At 34.8% G+C, this 18,606-nt stretch overlaps 1 protein-coding gene across 5 annotated transcripts in view; it reads left to right on the forward strand.

The window, feature by feature from the left end:
• Positions 1-18,606, forward strand: part of AP3B1 (adaptor related protein complex 3 subunit beta 1) — a 267,617-nt gene that overhangs the window by 232,553 nt on the left and 16,458 nt on the right. For 4 of the 5 annotated variants that reach the window (XM_058729003.1, XM_058729014.1, XM_058729032.1 and 1 more), the window contains 2 exons: positions 4,007-4,091; positions 16,940-17,037. In XM_058729003.1, coding sequence (XP_058584986.1) covers positions 4,007-4,091; positions 16,940-17,037 — 183 coding nt within the window. Of the gene's footprint in view, positions 1-4,006; positions 4,092-16,939; positions 17,038-18,288; positions 18,326-18,606 lie in introns of all 5 variants that reach the window. The other variant, XR_009261343.1, reaches the window with a different exon arrangement.

Consider the following 18,606-nt stretch of genomic DNA (forward strand, 5'->3'; position numbering starts at 1 on the left):
AAAAAACAAACCCAAAAACCTCACTTTTCTTGGAAAAAAGCACAAGATCTGGCAGTATTGTGCCTTTATTCCGACATACAACAGCACCAGTTGGTGTAGAGGAGGCTGCCCTTATATGCAGCCTGTGCCTTCCACCTGATCTCTGTGCTCATTGTATCACAGTCTCACCAACTGTCATCTTCTTCCATTTTTTAAGTATTTTGCCAGAAATAATACTTTAAAAAAAATTAAGTGTAACAATTGTGTGTTATTTTGAGTTTAAAGATTATAATTAATGTTTACCTCTATTTTTTCTGTTTGATGTAAGTGGAAACAGTCCTAGAGTTTCATTGGGAGAAACTTCAGGCAATAATATCAATTAAAACTGATAGAAGGTTTCTGTCATTGAATCCTGGAAATACTATCCAGTTCCAGATAGTTCCTTTTTGTAATACTTTAGGTGCTCAAAGCCTTTTAAGCAGGGAACTGTGCCTTCTTTTACTCATTATTTCAAGTAACTATTCTGTTTTTCTTCATCTTCACCTGAGCTTTTTGACACTGTTGAATTCTCTCCTGTAAGTTTTCATGAGTCATTCAGCACAGGAAGTCATATATTGTGTTATATTTTTACACAAAGGAATAAAATAATTCCTAACAGATGACATATGGTAGATGTTTATAAGCAACCAAAGTAGAGTTAAAGTGACTTGATTTCATAACCCACTTAATACTTTTAAAAATAATTTGGTAATTAAGGCACAATTTAATGAATACAGAGTATCCTGATTTTTATTTAATTATTTTGTGAAGTCATTACATTGCCAAGGAGTTCTAAAATATCCCAGTTTGTGTTCTTTTTTTATTGCTTAAAATCCAACATTTTTTACCTAGTTAAAAAATTAGTTTAGTTGTAAGAAATGTCAAGCAGCTGATAAATGAATTGTCTGAAGGTTGAAAATGTTATTCAAAGGTTAAAACAGTAGAACAGTATTAACATTTCTTTGAGTTGGCATAATGAGTTGATGAGTTGACCTTTTATTGGCCTATGTAGAATAGAAGAAATAAATATAATAAATTTCATAGTATGGCCTTAACACGGAAATAAAATATGAATGTATACCATTGCCTCAGTACTAGCCATAGGCTTTTCTTTTCTTTTCTTTTCTCTTTTCTTTTCTTTTCTTTTCTTTTCTTTTCTTTTCTTTTCTTTTCTTTTCTTTTCTTTTTTCTTTTCTTTTCTTAGGCAGATTTTTATGACCATAGTGTTTTATTCCTTTTGTTGGCATTTTATTGAAACCCTCAAGAAACAGAGTTCTTTCCTGTGCAGTAACACTACCTAGTCTGTTATCAATAGATGACAGTAGAGTTACAGAGTATATCTTAATTAGTCCTCCAAAAACATCTTAATGCAACAAAGAAAAAATACTGTATTTTAATCTTTTTGTGAAATGAGGAAACCGAAATACTTATTTAATAAGCACATATGCATATGTTAAGGAGTCCAGCAGCTTTCTTATTTATCACCAATCTGTTTTCTTTTTGTCTATAATATACAGTGACTTTTGTCTGGATTTTGCCCTGCCTTTAGCATGAAACTGTATTCTCTACAAGAGTATTAGGAGTAATGTGCCATGCCATTTTTCCCAAAGAGACCAAGTACCTAAGAGATTTAAAACACACACACATGCACACGCACAACACACACACACACACACACACACACACACACACACGCCTTAAGCTGTAAGCACTATATACACTGGCTTTATGTTAACAATTGGCAAGTTTGAGTTCAGCTAATATTTTACTAGTTATTGTACAAGTGTCACATCAAAGTCTCTGCCAGCCTGTGTGATTTCTTTTTCCATTATTAATAGTATGGTATAATAAAGCCCATGTTTTTCAGCCATTTCTGTATAACCCTTTTGTGTATATAGCACTGATTCAGAAGCTGTATCCAAATACAGATGCCTAATTGAGTAAACTTTCCCAGTGTAGTAGGCTTCAAATAATATAAATCCATTATATGAATAATTTTATGCTGATCACTTTGCTCTTGAAGCATTCATGTAATAAAACATGCCATTGATCATGAGCTGTCCTCCAGAATTAGTGTGGGGCGAAGCTCACAGTTAATTATCTTAAGAATGAAGATGGTACCAAACTGAGTCAAAGGGCTGTCAACAAGGCATCTTGAGAACTGTCACTTTGTCAAACGAAATACAAGGATACATGATGTAGAGAGATTTAAATCACGAATACCATCATGTTTTGGAGATGACAGCATTTGCTACCAATGTGTCAGCTGCAAAAAGACCAAACCCCAGTATATCTATGGGGGAAGAAAGCCTTAAGGATTTACTCATCATAAAAAATATGACTAATCAGGGGCAACTGGGTGGACCAGTCAGTTGAGCGTCCGACCTCAGCTCAGGTCATGATCTCGCAGACTGTGAGTTCGAGCCCCACACCGGGCTCTGTGCTGAGAGCTCGGAGCCTGGAGGCTGCTTCCGATTTTGTGTCTCCCTCTCTCTCTGACCCTCCCCTGCTCATGCTGTGTCTCTCTCTGTCTCAAAAATAAGTAAAAACATTAAAAAGAAATTTAAAAATATGACTAATCAGTGTAACTAACAGAGCTGTGAACTGATAAGGTGTAGCTTTAGAAGAAATGCAAGAAAAGTATCATTACAGTTATTTGCTCTACAATAAAGCCTGTTTGCTAAAGATTTAGGCAACAAGTTTTCTGGTACTTGTGTAGCATCCTGATAAATTTTAGGTTTATAAACAAATGAAATTCAAATCAGAATCAGCAAACCAACATACATCTACCACTAGCAAACTCATAACATTTTAAAATCAACGTCAAACAAGTACCTTCCTATAAGGTCTGATCTTCATTGAACCTATGAAACATAAGCATACTTCTTAATATAATAACCTTATTGAATTCTTCTTTGTCCTGTCTGTTCCATCATTTCTGTCATGGTTAGCATTAAATGGCAAACCATATTTATCGATAAGCCCTTCGATAGTCATAGTCTACTGGATTAGAGTGCCCTTGCTGAAATAAAACTATAATAAGATATATACAGAATAAAGGTAAATAGAAAGCTTCTGTACAGTATGACTGCAGTTATACTGAACACTTTGAGCAAAGTGGAGATTAGAAGTGGATGGTTTCAATTTAAATATATAACTTATATATAAATATTTGTACTAAATAGGTATATATTTCAAATCCTTCACTAGTCTCATGTGTAGCCAAACTTTAGAGTCATAGCAGAAGAAAATGTTGTTTGTCTTTTTAGCATTGCCAATTGAAAAGTACCAGTATTGTCTATTGATACAGCTATTTCCCATTCTTGGTTAATCGAAAAATGAATCTTCAGAAATTCCAAACCCTTTTATTTGTTTTTTCATGATAACCTAATCCACTCCTAAATATTCTTCCAATAAGTCTTTGAATCATGCACTTAGACTTATTTGGGTTCCTATAATGCCAGTTGTCTTGGTTAATTTCTGAATACAAATTAATTTCTTTTTTCAGCTCTGCTTTAATTTGCATTTTTAAATTTTGGATTTTTATTTCTAGTTGGAATTTGGGAAATTTTTTAAATTTACTTTTTATATCTAGAGTAAATACTCCACAATTTTAAGTACATAATCTCTTAAAAGCACCAAGTGAGTCCTTTACAGCTGTTCCAAACAGGAATACATTTCTTTCTCACTTTCAGTAACAATAAGGACAATACTGTAAAACATGAAATTTCTCAGGATGAGGTATATTTCTGAAACAGGATGTGTTCTTTGAAGTATGTGCAGACTTGAGTTGTGAAAAGAAAGCCTTTGAGCAAAATCATGAAATTGTAATTTGCTTTAATATTCTTAGTTTGAAGTTGTTCTTATAAGCCATCATTAAATTTGACTGTTTTAACCAAACTACAAACACGATGTAAGTTTTCAGGGATTTGTCTGCCTCCTTTTCACATCCTCCATGGTTTCATGTCTAAATTATCTTATTTCCTAGAATCTCTTGAGCCTGAGGGATCCATTACCGTTTCAATGGGTATTGACTTTTGTGATTCTACTCAGACTGCCAGTTTCCAGTTGTGGTAAGTTCAATTGTTCTCCTATATTTTATATTACCTGTAAAGGATAGCACATCAAAAAGCAGGCTTTCAGCAGCTTTTTTCTTTGAGAGAGAAACCATTTAAACAAACATGTCTTTCTTTGGCAATGTTTACACTGCCGTAGAATAGTTGTACACATTGTTTACGGCATATGTATTTTTAGTATTGTTACCCAGCTTAGCCATTACAGTCTGCCATATATGATTGAAATTCACAGTTTGTTGGTTAAAGTAAGAAGCTACTGCTGAATGTTTTTTTACTTAACTCTACAGTTTTAGAAAATTAATGAGGAAAATTCAGGAGAAATTAAAAACCTTAATAATAGTGAATAGGCCAGAAAAGATATGTTTTGAAATATCTTTTATATTATCTTGAGCTTCATAAGTGAACAGTTATTGATTCTGTCAGTACCTAACACCCATACATTTTTCCCTTTTTACTTTAATTTATAAACTGCCTTTGTTAAAACTTGAAGAACATTTATACAGTTGGCAAAGGTTTCATGGGTGAATACTATTCAAAAGAGCTTTTCTAGGTTTAGGTTTCATTATAGTTACTGTTTTCATATAATGTTTTATAAATTTCTGATAAAGTCTAGGAATTGTTAGCAAATTAATACAAAGCTGTATTCATCCATCTTTCAGAATTACCTTTGAACTCCTACGTTTTTCTGATCGAGGATATGATTTGTTATTTTGATTTGAAGTTGCTTTGATTTTATTCTAAAAAGAATTGAAACATTTTATTTATCTAAATCTTAGCTAGTTTACAACAGAATTTGTTTGCTACAATAAAAATCAGCAAGTTTAGGAATAGACGTTTTAAAATAAATTTAAGTATAGTGAACTTTTCTTTTCCATATGCCTTTTCAGTTTACCAGTAATTCAGGCCTAATATTGTACCATTTATTGCTGAAAACCTGCAATGATGAATATAAGCAATGTAGCATAACACATTGATTTTATGCAGATCATCACCTTTATGTTTTGGGAGGTCTGCTATATTAGTGATATATAAAAACTGATTACTTTTCCCAACATTGCCTAGTAATTGTTTATTATTTTTCTATTAGACAAACAACAGAGATCAATATTACTGAGCACAGGACTATGAGTAACATCACTCTAAATAGATTTGCCTCCAACACCAGAGGTATATTCATTTTAATGATTTCAACAATGTGAGTCCAATGACAAAGCTTGTGGACCAAGTTAGGACAAAACTAAGAACTAAAAAAAATTATTTTTTCTTATCAGTTTATATGAAGAACCTGCTAGATTTCTATATAATGAGGCAGGGCTCTTTAAATATATTATCATTACAAAGATTTCTTTCCTCTGTAACCCATTGGACGTTTTCTTGCATTTTATCTTTTATAATTAACTACATACCTTTAGGGATAAGTATGTAGGTAGTGTTTGATTTTTTTGTCTTACATTGGGGAGTGTATATGAACAATTTTTTCTCAATTTCTTTTCAATGAATTTTAGGAAAACTATGAGTTTATTTTATATAGAAAATAGCCTTAGCTGTTATAAGCATTTACACTAATGTTTTTCTGTTGTGAATATATAAATAAATAATAATAAATAAGCATACTAGATCAAAAGTTATTTTTTATATGTTCCAAAAAGAACACTTTGTCTTGCATCAAATGTAATTGATCCTGAAGCAATGTAATCACAATTACTCACTTTCTTAATTGGCCTGCCCAAAATCAGAAAATGGAAACCGATCGACAGTGTTTAAATCAATAGCTTCATAGTAGTGCTAGTGGGGGTAGGGAGATAGCGGTAATGGGTAGATCAATTGGTCTTAGATGCCAATCACTGACTGTGCCTTTTGCATAGTAAATAGCACTTTTTGCTTAGTGATGTGCTGTATTAGTCTTGGTAGTTCAATAATAAGGGGGGAAAAAAGCAAGAATGGCTGATATTGAATTTTTTCCTCAAAATACATTATACAAATCGATAGGTAAAATTATGGACAATAAGAGCATATTTGGTAAGAAGCCTTGAGAAATGCTGGGAACATGGACTATAACCCTTTCAGGTATTCTTCTATTTATTAAAAGAAAATAAGAATAAAATGATTCTACTTTAGTCTCTACATTAATTCTGTATCATTATACCTATATGACACATACATACATATACATAGAACTATTATATATAGTTATGAGAATACTCAATGTGTTAATGCCTTTTTTTGCTTTGCATTTTAAATGGTAATCAAAATAAGTCCTTGATTAAATTTATTGAGATTTAAAATGTGTATAATACACATAAATGTGTGTGTCTCCCTCTAAAAGTAGATTGAGTGCTTAAATAGGTCTCATGCTTGTGATCAGTAGATACTAGTGTGGTAACTAGTATGAAAAATATGTCTTCACTCAAGTTAGAGGGGTGAGTACTAGCATCCACCCCTCTTCTTTGGCCCAAATCTATTTAAAAGACAGAAACACATTCTTTAAAAGAGAATGGACACTAAAAACAAAATGAAAGAATGTCATTAGCTGACCAGAAATTGTGAAGAGTTGTTGGCAGTTAGAAAGCAAATGGGAACATATCAACAGTAACAGAGAAAATAAAAACCACAGAGCGAAACACTCATGTAAGAAAACTGCACTGGTAAGAAAAAATCTAGCAGAATATGAAGCCTAAAGTGAACAGATGAAAAGTTAGGGTAAGACAGTCATCAGGAAATCAGAAGTACTTCCAGCCCCCAGTTCTCCCACCTCACTCTAACGGCAGGCAACATTCACATTTAGTCAGAGACCTAAAAATTACACTGCAAGGAGAACGACCTACTTTCCTGAAAGGACTTTTGGTGTGGATGTGGAGTCCTAAGACAACAGCAGGGTTTTTGAGTTTGTGGGAAGGAGGCAGCGATGGTCAGAGATGAGGTGAAATGAAGTTCTGTCCAGAAGAGGAGTATTCTCAAGTTCTGTCCCACGAGAGCAAAGTCAGTCTTACACCTGTTTTTGGAGCGATAAGGCCATTGCCTCCCTGCCTGTCAACTTCATGTCCATGTAACCAGTCATGCCTCACCCACAAGAAAACTTCAGTCAGCCCACCATGGAAGAGGAAATCCACAGTAATAATACTATGTATCAAGCAATTGCAGTGTGCTTGGCATTGTTCTAAACACTTGTATTGTGTTAATTTATTTAATTCTCAGAACAATTCCATGAGATAAGTATTATTATCCCATTTTTAGAGGTGAATAAACTGAGGCACAATAAGAGTAAGAAAACTGTCTAAAATACAGCTAATAGGTAGCAGACTTGTGTGTGTTAATTAAGCCAGTTCCTTCATTATGAATGAAAAATGGACAGCCTACGGAGGGACTAGACTTTTGAGGAAAAGCATCAATTTGGAAGGGAAGACTCAAGGTGACTACAAAGACTCATTACAAAGGGATAAGACAGTTTGAAAAAGAAAAGAGGTAACTTTAAAAATTATAATCTAATTCAAGAGAACACTACATCTTTACAACATTTATTTATTTATTTATTTATTTATTTATTTATTTATTTATTTGAAGGACAGAGACAGAGTGTGAGCGAGGGAGGGGCAGAGAGAGAGGGAGATGCAGAATCTGAAGCAGGTGCCAGGCTCTGAGCTGTCAGCACTGAGCCCAGCACAGGACTCGCACCCGTGACCTGTGAGATCATGACCTGAGCTGAAGTCAGACGCTTAGCCAACTGAGCCACCCAGGCACCCCGAGAGCACTACATCTTTAAAGCAAGAACATATCACTTGCTTTGAAATAGGAGCAATTACAAAATTTTAAATATTTTCAGAGGTTTAAAAATACAGTGCCAAAAGAAATTCAGTAGATGCACAATAGAATGCCCACAGCTGAGTACTGATTTAGTTCTGGAAGAAGGAGTCAGTGAAATCAACTGGAATAGAGAACAAAAAGAGGTGGAAACTGTGTAAGAAAGGTTAAAAGAAACAATTCGTCTAATAAATCTACAAGGAAAGAAAAGAAATGATGGAGCGAAGAAATAAATAAATTGTAGAAGAAAAACTTTTCCCAAGCTAAAGCAATGTACGACCCTTCAGATTGAAAGGACCCATCAAAGATCAAACAGGATGAATGTGAACTACGATCAAAATGACCACATATCCTTGTGACATTTTTGATAAGGAGAAAACCAATGTGGTGTCTTTCAGAGTGGAGAAGAAAGCAGCTTACCTAAAAAATAGCAAGAATGTGAATGGAATTAGATTTCTCATCAATACTGTCAGCATTTCTGGTGGCCAGAAGGCAAAGAACGAGGAAACCAAATAGACGTTTTCCAGAGAAGCAGATTTCATCAGTTTACCACCCACAGGCCCTTTCTTGAAAGGATTACTCAAATATATGCTGTAGTAAAAACCTTTGTGTAATGTGAAACAGAGAAAAACACACAGTCCAAAAAAAGTAATGGACAAAGCATTCTAGCTGTAAAACATATTAATGCGTAAGATAATTGTTCACACAGAATGCAGAAAATAATACACTGGAACTAAAATCCTGACATGGACAAGTTTGAGAAGGGATGAATAATGGTGTTCTTGTCATGTTTGGCAGAAGGATTGATTAATGGCAAAAAGAGGTTTGAATATGGTTTAAAATATTAAAACTACCCATTAAAATAATGAGAATATGAGATATAACCCCAAATGTCTAGAGATAAGAAGAAGTGATTAAAAATTGATCAGTTTTGGGGCACCTGGGTGGCGCGGTTAAGCGTCCTACTTGATTTTAGCTCAGATTATGATCTCACAGTTTGTGAGATCAAGCCCTACATTGGTCTCCACGCTAACAGCTTGGAATTCTCTTTCCCTCTCTCTGCCCCTTCTCACTCGCTCAGTCACTCTCTCAAAAGAAATAAATAAACATTAAAAAAAAAAAACAAACTTGATCATTTTAACAAAGAGGGAGAAGAACAAAGCCTGGTAAATAGAACACAAAATAACGTGCCTGGAAGGAGCCACACGTACCACACATACTGGTTATCATGATTCACATCAGGAAGTTCAATTCCATTTACATTAAACATGTAAAAACAAAATTCAGCATATGCTATTTATAAGTACCCCACCTTAAAAGAGAATGACAGAAAAATTGAGAATAAAAAGATGAAATATATAGATGTTGTGTGTATGTTTACTATTATCAGAAAGATGATAAAAAGAAAATGAGGCAATACTAACGCTAGAAAAATTTAAAAAGCACTTCATATTAAGAAAATGTTCTATTCATTGCAGTCCTCCACAAAAATATAAGTTACAGACTTTTCAGTAACATAGTTTTATAATATATGAAGCAGAAACTAATGAAATTCTAGGAGAAATTGACAAAGCCATGACCATAGTATATTTTAACACATGCCTCAGAAGTTAACAAATCAGAGAAGATAGATATTTAGATAAACATTCAGGTAAATATACATATACACACAACCTCACAAAATTTCAATAATTCAGTTATCTAACTTGATCTAAGACATTGGTATTTGCAAAGAAATTTTGTTTCCTGAGTACAGGAAATACACAGTTTTTTTAAAAAGCATAGGATGTACAAAAAAAATCAAAAAATTTTAGGCTAATTTGATTAGAGGAAAAAGATTACACATAAGAAAGATTAGAAAAGAGAAAGGTAGTAAAACACAAGATCTTCTGAATTACAAAATAACATGTAATTCTATACCAGTGAATTGGAATCTTTTTTTTTTTAAGATTGTTTTAAACATTTATTTATTTGAGAGAGACAAAGTGCTAGTGGGGCAGGGGCATAGAGAGAGGGCGACACAGAATCCGAAGCAGGCTCCAGGCTCTGAGCTGACAGCACAGAACCCACATGGGGCTCGAACTCACGAACCGTGAGATCATGACCCGAGTGGAAGTCAGCCACTCAAACAACTGAGCCACCCAGGCGCCCCTGAATTGGAATATTTGGATGAAATGAATGACTCCCTAGAAAAAAATGTTAGGAATCAAATTGATGAAATTGTATCAGAACTTCAAAAAAGAGATAATCTCTATATATTATTTAAACTTTGTAGATCAGAGAAAAGGAAAGTATCCATGTCATTCTATAAAGCTTAGCATCACCCCAATTTTAAAATCTGAAAGAATAGCACACGACAGTACATACTACTTGGTGTTGTAAATTCAGATGACTTCTAGGCCTTACAAGTTACCTGTTACTACATGAAATAGGAGAAACATTCTCTTTTAAGTCAGAAAAGCAAAAGAAGGTTACCCATTTTCAACACTATTTCACATTATACTGAAGTTCTAGCCAATATAAAAAGACAAGTAAAAATAGAGGTATAAATCCTAGAAATGAAGAAACAAAACTGTCATTTTTATCCAATATCGTTATCAACCCAGAAAGTCTTGGAATCAACAGCAAATCTATTATTTAATTAGTGAGTTTAAAAATAAAAAGGTGGTACATGGGCCCCTGGGTGGCTCAGTTGGTTAAGCTCCAGACTTCAGCTTGGGTCATGATCTTGCGGTTTGTGAGTTTGAGCCCCGCATCAGGCTCTGTGCTGACAGCTCAGAGCCTGGAGCCTCCTTCAGATTCTGTGTCTTCCTCTCTCTCTCTCTCTCTCTCTCTCTCTCTCTGTCTCTCTCAAACATAAACATTAAAGAAAAAATTTTTAAACGGTAGTACAAATCATCAAGTGAAAATCAATAACATTTCTATATAATAGGAATGTCCAATTTTAAAATATTATGAGTAAAGTTATTCTGTAGGAACAACAAAAGGAATAAATTAACATGAAATACGTATGTGGGAATTAAGAAAAAGAAAAACCCTGAAACTTTCCTGAAGGTCATGAAAAGAAGATATGAGTAAATTACTATATATACTGTGTTCCTAAATGAGATACTGTACTTTCCTTCAAATTAATCTTCAACTTTAGTGTGATTGTAGGCAGAATTCCAGTAGGTCTTTTCAGGGAACTTGACAAATTTTTAAAATTCAACCAGAAATGAAAATGTCATAAATCATAAAAAATGTATTTAAATGTTATATACACAAATGTTTTCATACTCTTTGGGGGCAAAAATCTTAAGACAGTACTAGGAAGGATAAAGCAAAAAGTGATCAGATTTGACTATTAAAATTGTTAAATTTCTCTACAAAGAAAAAGTAGATACCATAACAGGTGAGACATGGTGAGGATGTATTGCAGCATATGTAGTAGACAAAAGTTTACTAACCGGAGTATGTAAGGAACTCTTCAGTCAATATAAAGGAATTCAGTAAAAAAAAGTGGGGAAACACTAAGAATAGGCAGTTTATAAGAAAAAAATGCAAATAGCCAGTGAACATAAGATATTGAATATCACTAGTAACAGGGAAATTAAAATTAAAACATGTCACCAAATTGGCAAAATTTTTAAATAATTTTAGTATCTGACATTGACAAGGTAGAGCAAACATGTATTCTGGTTTACCGTTTATGGGATTTTCGTTGACACCACCTTTTTTAGGGCACTTTGGCCCTTCCAGAACACTAGGTACTCCCACTCTTCTACTTAACAATTTCCTCTTCAGGCCGTCAGGCCTAGAGAAATATTGGTGGTTTGGTGGTTTGCAGAAGAAAATAGATCTAGCCAAAGGTGTTTAAGTAAGTATTGTTTATAGTAGGGAAAATTGCAAATGATAATCAATACGGGAATGCTTAAATAAATTATGATACAACCCTTTATATATGTAGGTTTTGAGTGTCTAGTATGCATTAAGCATTATACTGTTATTTGATTGTTAAAAGTTGCCTACAAGGTAAGTGCCTTTTTTTTTTTTTTTAATTTCGTAGATGAGGAATCTTGAGTTTCACAATGGTTAGACTACTTGCCCATTTCTCTTACCTAGAAATGTACCAATCTGGATCCTACAAGTCTGTGAAATGAAATTGTATGTAGTGCAGGTATATGCATTACACTTAAATATAACAGGTAGATTCTTGTATTACATTAAACTATTATGCCATTTGATCCCATTTAACTAGGCTATTTAGAGCTGCCTAATAATAGTACTTTGTTGATGTGTTAATTCCAATAGATACACATCTGTCCTTACTCATTTTCACCATTCCTTACCCATGCCAGGATATCTATGTTTAGCCCCATGTTCAGCCAGAGGGAGATCAGAAGAAAAAGAGGTCAGGGAAAAGAGAAGAGCTGTAAGGAGAAAGAGAAGTAAACAAAAAAGGGCAAAGGGTAGAAAAGGAGGCACGTGAAAACTGTGGAGGACATCCTAGAACACTAATATAAATGAAAGTTTCCCTAAAATAAAGAGGGAACATTCCATCTTAGGCCAGTCTAAGCCAAACCTTGCTTTGAAACTGAAACTGGCTTATAAAGCATGTTATATGCTAGCTATATTAGATTTTTGCATTCGGTTGTGTGTAACACAAACCCACCAAATAGGGGTGTATTATTCTGCTAGTATAAGAAGAACAGAGGTCAGCAGTTAAAGAGCTGCCAGAGTACCTCCATAGTATCTTCTGGGTATAAGGTTTTTCCAGCGTTTTTTGTTTTCATGTGCTAATGTCATTAGCATGTGACCATGTGTCCTCATGGTCACAATATGGCTGCTCTAGTTTCAGGCTTCTGTCTGCATTCCAGGCAAAAATAAAAATAAAAATAAAAGAAGAAGGAAAGAAAGAAGTGACATGGAAAGAGGAGCCATGTCTTTTTTGGAAAAGCGAAACTTACCCAGAAATCCCTGACAGACTTCTGTTCCTGCTTCATTGGTTATAACTGGGTTACTCAGTCCTAGCAACAAGAGAGGCTGAGATAGAAAATGTTTCAGTTGGGCACATTGTGTACCTGAACCAAATCAGGGTTATGCCAGGAGAGAAGAAAAATAAAAAACACAGAGTAAACAAGTTCTGTCTGCCACAACAGTGTTCCACTTTTATTTACATTTGCGTCATAAGACCCATTCTGGATCAACTTCTGTCCTTACTTTTTCAAGATCACTTTTTGCCTCAAACTTAAACCTGCTGCTTACCCACCTACATTTTCATATATGCTTTAGAAGGCAAGTCTCCTTTCCCTTCTTTCTCTGCTATCCCACCCTTCTCCCTGGGAGTCAGAGCTACACAGCTACCTTTAATCAAGGGCGTAAATGGTATCCTTCAGGACCGTTGGGAAGGACAAGGCTAATCATTTCATCCGTAATTAAAAAGAAAATACCAGTAAAGAGAGTGTAATAAATACAATTTAACACAGTGGTCATTTTAATTGTATTCTTCTATTAATAAAATATTTCCATCATGCCCTCCCTATATGTATAAATTTATATATATAGTATATATAGTTCATATATATATTTTACATGTGTATTTATATATAAGTTTTACACACACACACACACACACACCACCTATCCATTTACTCTATCAGCCTTTACCTATTTCTTTTAATGTGACTTAGCCTTCCACTATATCACGTGTGGTCTCATCCTTCAAGTGCCCTACCCTCAGTACTTGCCTCAGTCTTAACCGTTCCTTGTCTGCTGCTTTGGGAAGAAGCATCCTACTCTCTTCACCTTGTTCTTATGCTGTTAATCCCATCCTCATTTACTTCCTCTAATGCCTTGCTCTATCAGATATTCCTTAGTTTCTTCCTCTTAACTGGCTCTTTCCCATCATCCTGTACACATGCTCACGTTTCATTAAGCATTCTTTTGCCTCTGCATCATCTTGAAGCTTCTCTTGCTTTCTGTCCCATCTTTCCTTGTCAGCCTCCCCACTCCCCCTTCACCTCAGGGCGTTCTGCATTCTGCCTTCCATCTGAACCGCCTTGCTTTAATCCGAAGTCACACTTCCTTCTCTTTATTCCTCTTTGCATTATTTGACACACACATTCTCTCCCTGACCACTGTCTCCCAGTGTGTTCTGCAAGCTACGGTTCTTCCATTTCTACTTAAATGTAGGTCTTCCCCAGGTTTCCGCCTTATCCTTTTTCTTGGTATATCCTCTTTGCCTGTGTGATCTTATCTCCTTGTAAGGCTTCAGCTCTTCTCTTTACCATTCTGATTACTTCCAGGCTCATATATACTGCCCTGACCTCTTTTCTGATTCTTGAGTTCTATTTCCAATTATCTGCTAAATATCTCTTCCTGGATAATTCACTGGTACTCAAAATATAACATGATTAAAGCCAAATCATTTTGTTTAATCCCCAAAACTCTACTTCTTCAGTAGTTGTCATTCCAGTTTTTCGCATTAGAAGTTTCAAAGTCTTTTCCATCCATCACCATCTCTGTAATTCTTTTAATTCTAAAATACTCTCATCTTCCCAGTTTTCAGTGCTACCCACCCTAGGAGAGCAGCCTTACATAGCAGAATAAAAAATACATCTTAAAGCAGCATTATATAGCAGACTGGGGAGTAGGATGGACCTGAGTTCAGATCCCAGTACTGCCACTTACTAGCTATGTGACCTGGGATGTGTTGTTTAACTTTTCTTACCACTAAGTTGGGGAATAACAGAAGCCACCTCTTAGGTTCATTGTCAGGATTTACTAAAGTATAACACAAAATGTAAAAGCCCTGCCTAGACTATTCAATTAGATTCCTAACAAATCTACCTGCCTTGGGTTTCTCCTCTGCTACATCTTACACACTGCCACTAGAGTTTCTGAAATACAATGGAATCATTTATTTTCCTGTGTCAAAAGTCTCTGGTAGTTTTCCTTGTTACTTCAAGAAACATTGAAACACCTTTGTCTTAGTTATATCAGTGAAGTAATCATACACTTTGTCATAGAAATCAGGACACTCTAGAGAGTGAAGGGAGACATTAACTGAACAAGATTCCAGGACAACAGCTATAAACTGGGACTGTCCTGGGAAAGTGGGATGAATGGTCATGAATGCATATGATATTCTTTACAGCACACCCCCAGCCTCATCTGTTGACATACCACACTGCTCATCATTCCCCAAACACAGGTCTAGAATACCTAGAATACCCTCTCTCTCCTCTTGAAAATAAAGGTATCTGTACCTCACTCCTGCAGAATTAATCCCTCTTATATGGATTATAATACTTTCCACAAATCTGTAATATAGTGTTTGCCATTTTATAAACATAAGTGAACTCTTCTTCTCTGACTGACTTGCGAGCTTCTAGGGCCAGTCTCACTTGTCTTTAAATCCCCAGGTACTTGCATAATACATGGGATCTAGTTTGTACTTGGTAAATGTGTACTGAATTAATAAATGAATGTGTTGGTTTGCCTTAGACAGTCCACATGTGAATAATTCAAAACCTTTTTTTTTTAATCTAGTCCTTGCCTTGTTCCATAAAAAAATTTCTTACAGGAATATATTATATAATAGCATAAAAGTGGATTTTCTTGGGGCACCTGGGTGGCTCAGCCAGTTAAGCGTCTGAGTCTTGATTTCAGCTCAGGTCATGATCTCGCAGTTTGTGAGATCTCACTTTTTGTGAAATTGAGCCCCTGGTTGGGATTCTTTCTTTCTGTCTCTGTCTCTGTCTCTGTCTCTCTCTCTCTGTCTCTCTCTCTCTCAGAATAAATATATAAACTAAAAAGAGTGGATTTTCCTTTTTTCTTTTTTCATTTTATTTATCCCTATTGCACCCTTTGATGATGATGTTTCTTAACCTAATGTTTGTTATTTTTTTAGCCACAGTCCCCATTTCCCTATTCACCTTCCCACTGGCCATGAGATCCAGTTCTAACATGAAACTAGAAGTCCTTTTGGGGACAAAAGCTTTTCTGATATTTAAAAAAAAAAAAGAATAGATTTGGTTGGCTCATTTATTCACTCTTCTTCCATTGTCACTGTTTTTTCTTCATTGCAATGTAAAAGTGGTGCCTGGCAACGCAGCAGCCATCTGGCATCCGCGAGGATGAAACAACACACCAGGGCGGTGGAGTTGAAAGCTCGAGAAACCTGAGTCCCCAACAGCCTCTTTAAGCCAGTGAACCAGTCTTTGACTGGTAACTGCAGAATTTGTTGCATACTAAACAATAAGCACCTGTTGTTAGTTGGATTTTCTGCTTATTTGCAGCCAGACACATTCCTAACTGATACATTCCTCAACCTAACTTCAAACATGTACCTTAAAAATTTTTTTAAGAAATTTTACTAACTTTTTAGACAGTATGATCTGTCTTAAGATTAAAATAAATACACTCACTGTTTTTCTATCTGATATAGGTACAAAGTTGTCTTTCCTAAATTCTTCATATCCTGTCATTTGAAATAATTACTTTACATGTTGATCAGTAATGTTAATGAATAACACTACCAAAAAAAACAGCTTTTGTTTTAAAAAGCAAGTTTTCAGATGAGGCATTATTTTATTAGCACATATCTAATACACAGTAAGGTCACTCCATTTTACTTTTTACTAAACTAATTTTTTTAAAAAGAGATCTTAACAATTTCAGACTAAAGCACTCCGTTTTCTACACTGTAAGCATGCAAAGTAAAGAGAAAATATTACTTCTCTATTCTGTAAGTTGCGTGAAGTGTTCCTCTGGTGGTAGTGGGTATGTGTACCCTTGATGCTCACCTATTTTTAAAATTCTACATTAAATGGTTTATTTACAATAACTGCATATTTTTGTAAAAAAAATGTGTTTTCTAATTGAGGTAACAGATATATTTCTCTGAAAATAGTGTTGAGAAAATTTTAGCTCTGCTAGTTAAGCCAAGAAGATCTTATACTTTATATGCTGGCATATGCTTTAATTACTTCTATTTAAGTGCATAATATTAAAGAGAATGTTTATTTATTAAGCATTTGGTCAGCTTTGATGTGTTTTTCTCTTAGTACCAAGGATGATTGCTTCAATGTTAATATTCAGCCACCTGTTGGAGAGCTGCTTTTACCTGTGGCCATGTCAGAGAAAGATTTTAAGAAAGAGCAAGGTGAGAGATTACTACACTTTACTAGAAATTGCCATCCCAAATAATATGTGCTCATTCTTCTGGCTGGTCTCTGAAATAAATTACCACATGTACATAGCCATTAATAGATGTCAGTGCGTAATCTTTTGGTTTTTGCTAATCCTTTTCTTCTATAAAGTAACCTTGAAAGTATATGTTTGTGTACATCCCTGGCATACTTGAAAATTCATTAGTATGTCTTTAAAATCATAAATTGATTCTTAATTAACTTTTCACTTCTGGGAGTTGTAGGTTTGTCAACCTAATGATGTGCTCTTGTGTTTTGTGTTAGTAAAAATGTGAGGGATTTGAGACTTAGCGAAGTTCTACCACTATAAATGTTATGCCTCTGTATTTTCTTTCACTACGAAACTGTTTTTCATGACCTACTAATGTATTTTTCCCTGCACACATTGAAGTGCCTCACCCTTCAAGATAAAGTCCTAATTATAGCATTAAAATACCTCCATTTTCTTTTGACCTGATTCTGTAGTAAAGAAATGCTATGATGTCAGCCTGTATCAGAGCTGAAATATTTTAAAATATGGACCTAAATAGAAAATATTTTCGGCAGGATGAAAGTATTAATATGCTGTGCTTGCCCCAGAGTCCAGCATGCCTACTAATAAAAATAAATTTTATTTTCTTCTATGTATAATAACTGTGGAAAATAATAACTGGGAAATAACTGTGAGTTTATGTGTTTAATTAAAGATAATACAGAACTAGGGCATATGTAAGCAGTATAGTCAGCAATTTCTTAAAGTTTATGTGAAGGTAGACTATTTTTCTCTCTAGAGGGATTATCATACAAAGATTCCTTCATCTTGAGGTCATTAAATCCTATCTGTCACGCTTCCAGAAAGTACTGGGCATGTACAAATATTTCTGTACCTAAGGAGACACACATGCTTCCTGGCACTTTATCATTACAGTGCTGAAGATTTTTTTTTTTTTTCTGTAAGCCATTGCAGTCCACAGTATTCAAATAACCTGTTGTAGAAGAATCTCACAAAGAACATTTCATTCAAGATTGTAAATTAATAATAATCCTTTATTTTCTGCCTTATTTTTAAGTGATAAAAAAGAATGCCTAAATCCCTGTTTGCATTTGCTTTACTTGGAAGTTGCTTATTGCTGTAGAAGAAAAACATCTTTGTGATTTTATGATTTTATTTTTCTGTTGATGAATTGATGCTTACATTTGCTATTCTTACCCTTTGCTGGCTAAAGCCTGCCTCTCTGCTTTACACCTGCCCAGCAGACCCAGGTGAGTGGCACACAAGTGACTGAATAAGGCTTTGGCACATCTACTGTTAAGGGGATATTCTTTTTTTGAAAAGTGCAGCTACAGTATATCTAAAGCAGCTGATTATCGTGTACCTTTTCTATCCCTCAGCTTTGGTTTAGAATACTTGATATTTCGATGAAGTGTTCTGTGCCGTTCTGTGCTCTGCTGTGACCGAGGGATTTTTCCCTGACTAGCCATACAGAACCGTAAGCGCGTGAGAGAGGTGCTCTTGGAGAACAGCTGTGGTCCTCTGTGGACTT

The sequence above is a fragment of the Neofelis nebulosa genome, chromosome 1 (genome assembly GCF_028018385.1).
Source record: "Neofelis nebulosa isolate mNeoNeb1 chromosome 1, mNeoNeb1.pri, whole genome shotgun sequence".
NCBI classification, from domain to species: Eukaryota; Metazoa; Chordata; class Mammalia; order Carnivora; family Felidae; genus Neofelis; species Neofelis nebulosa.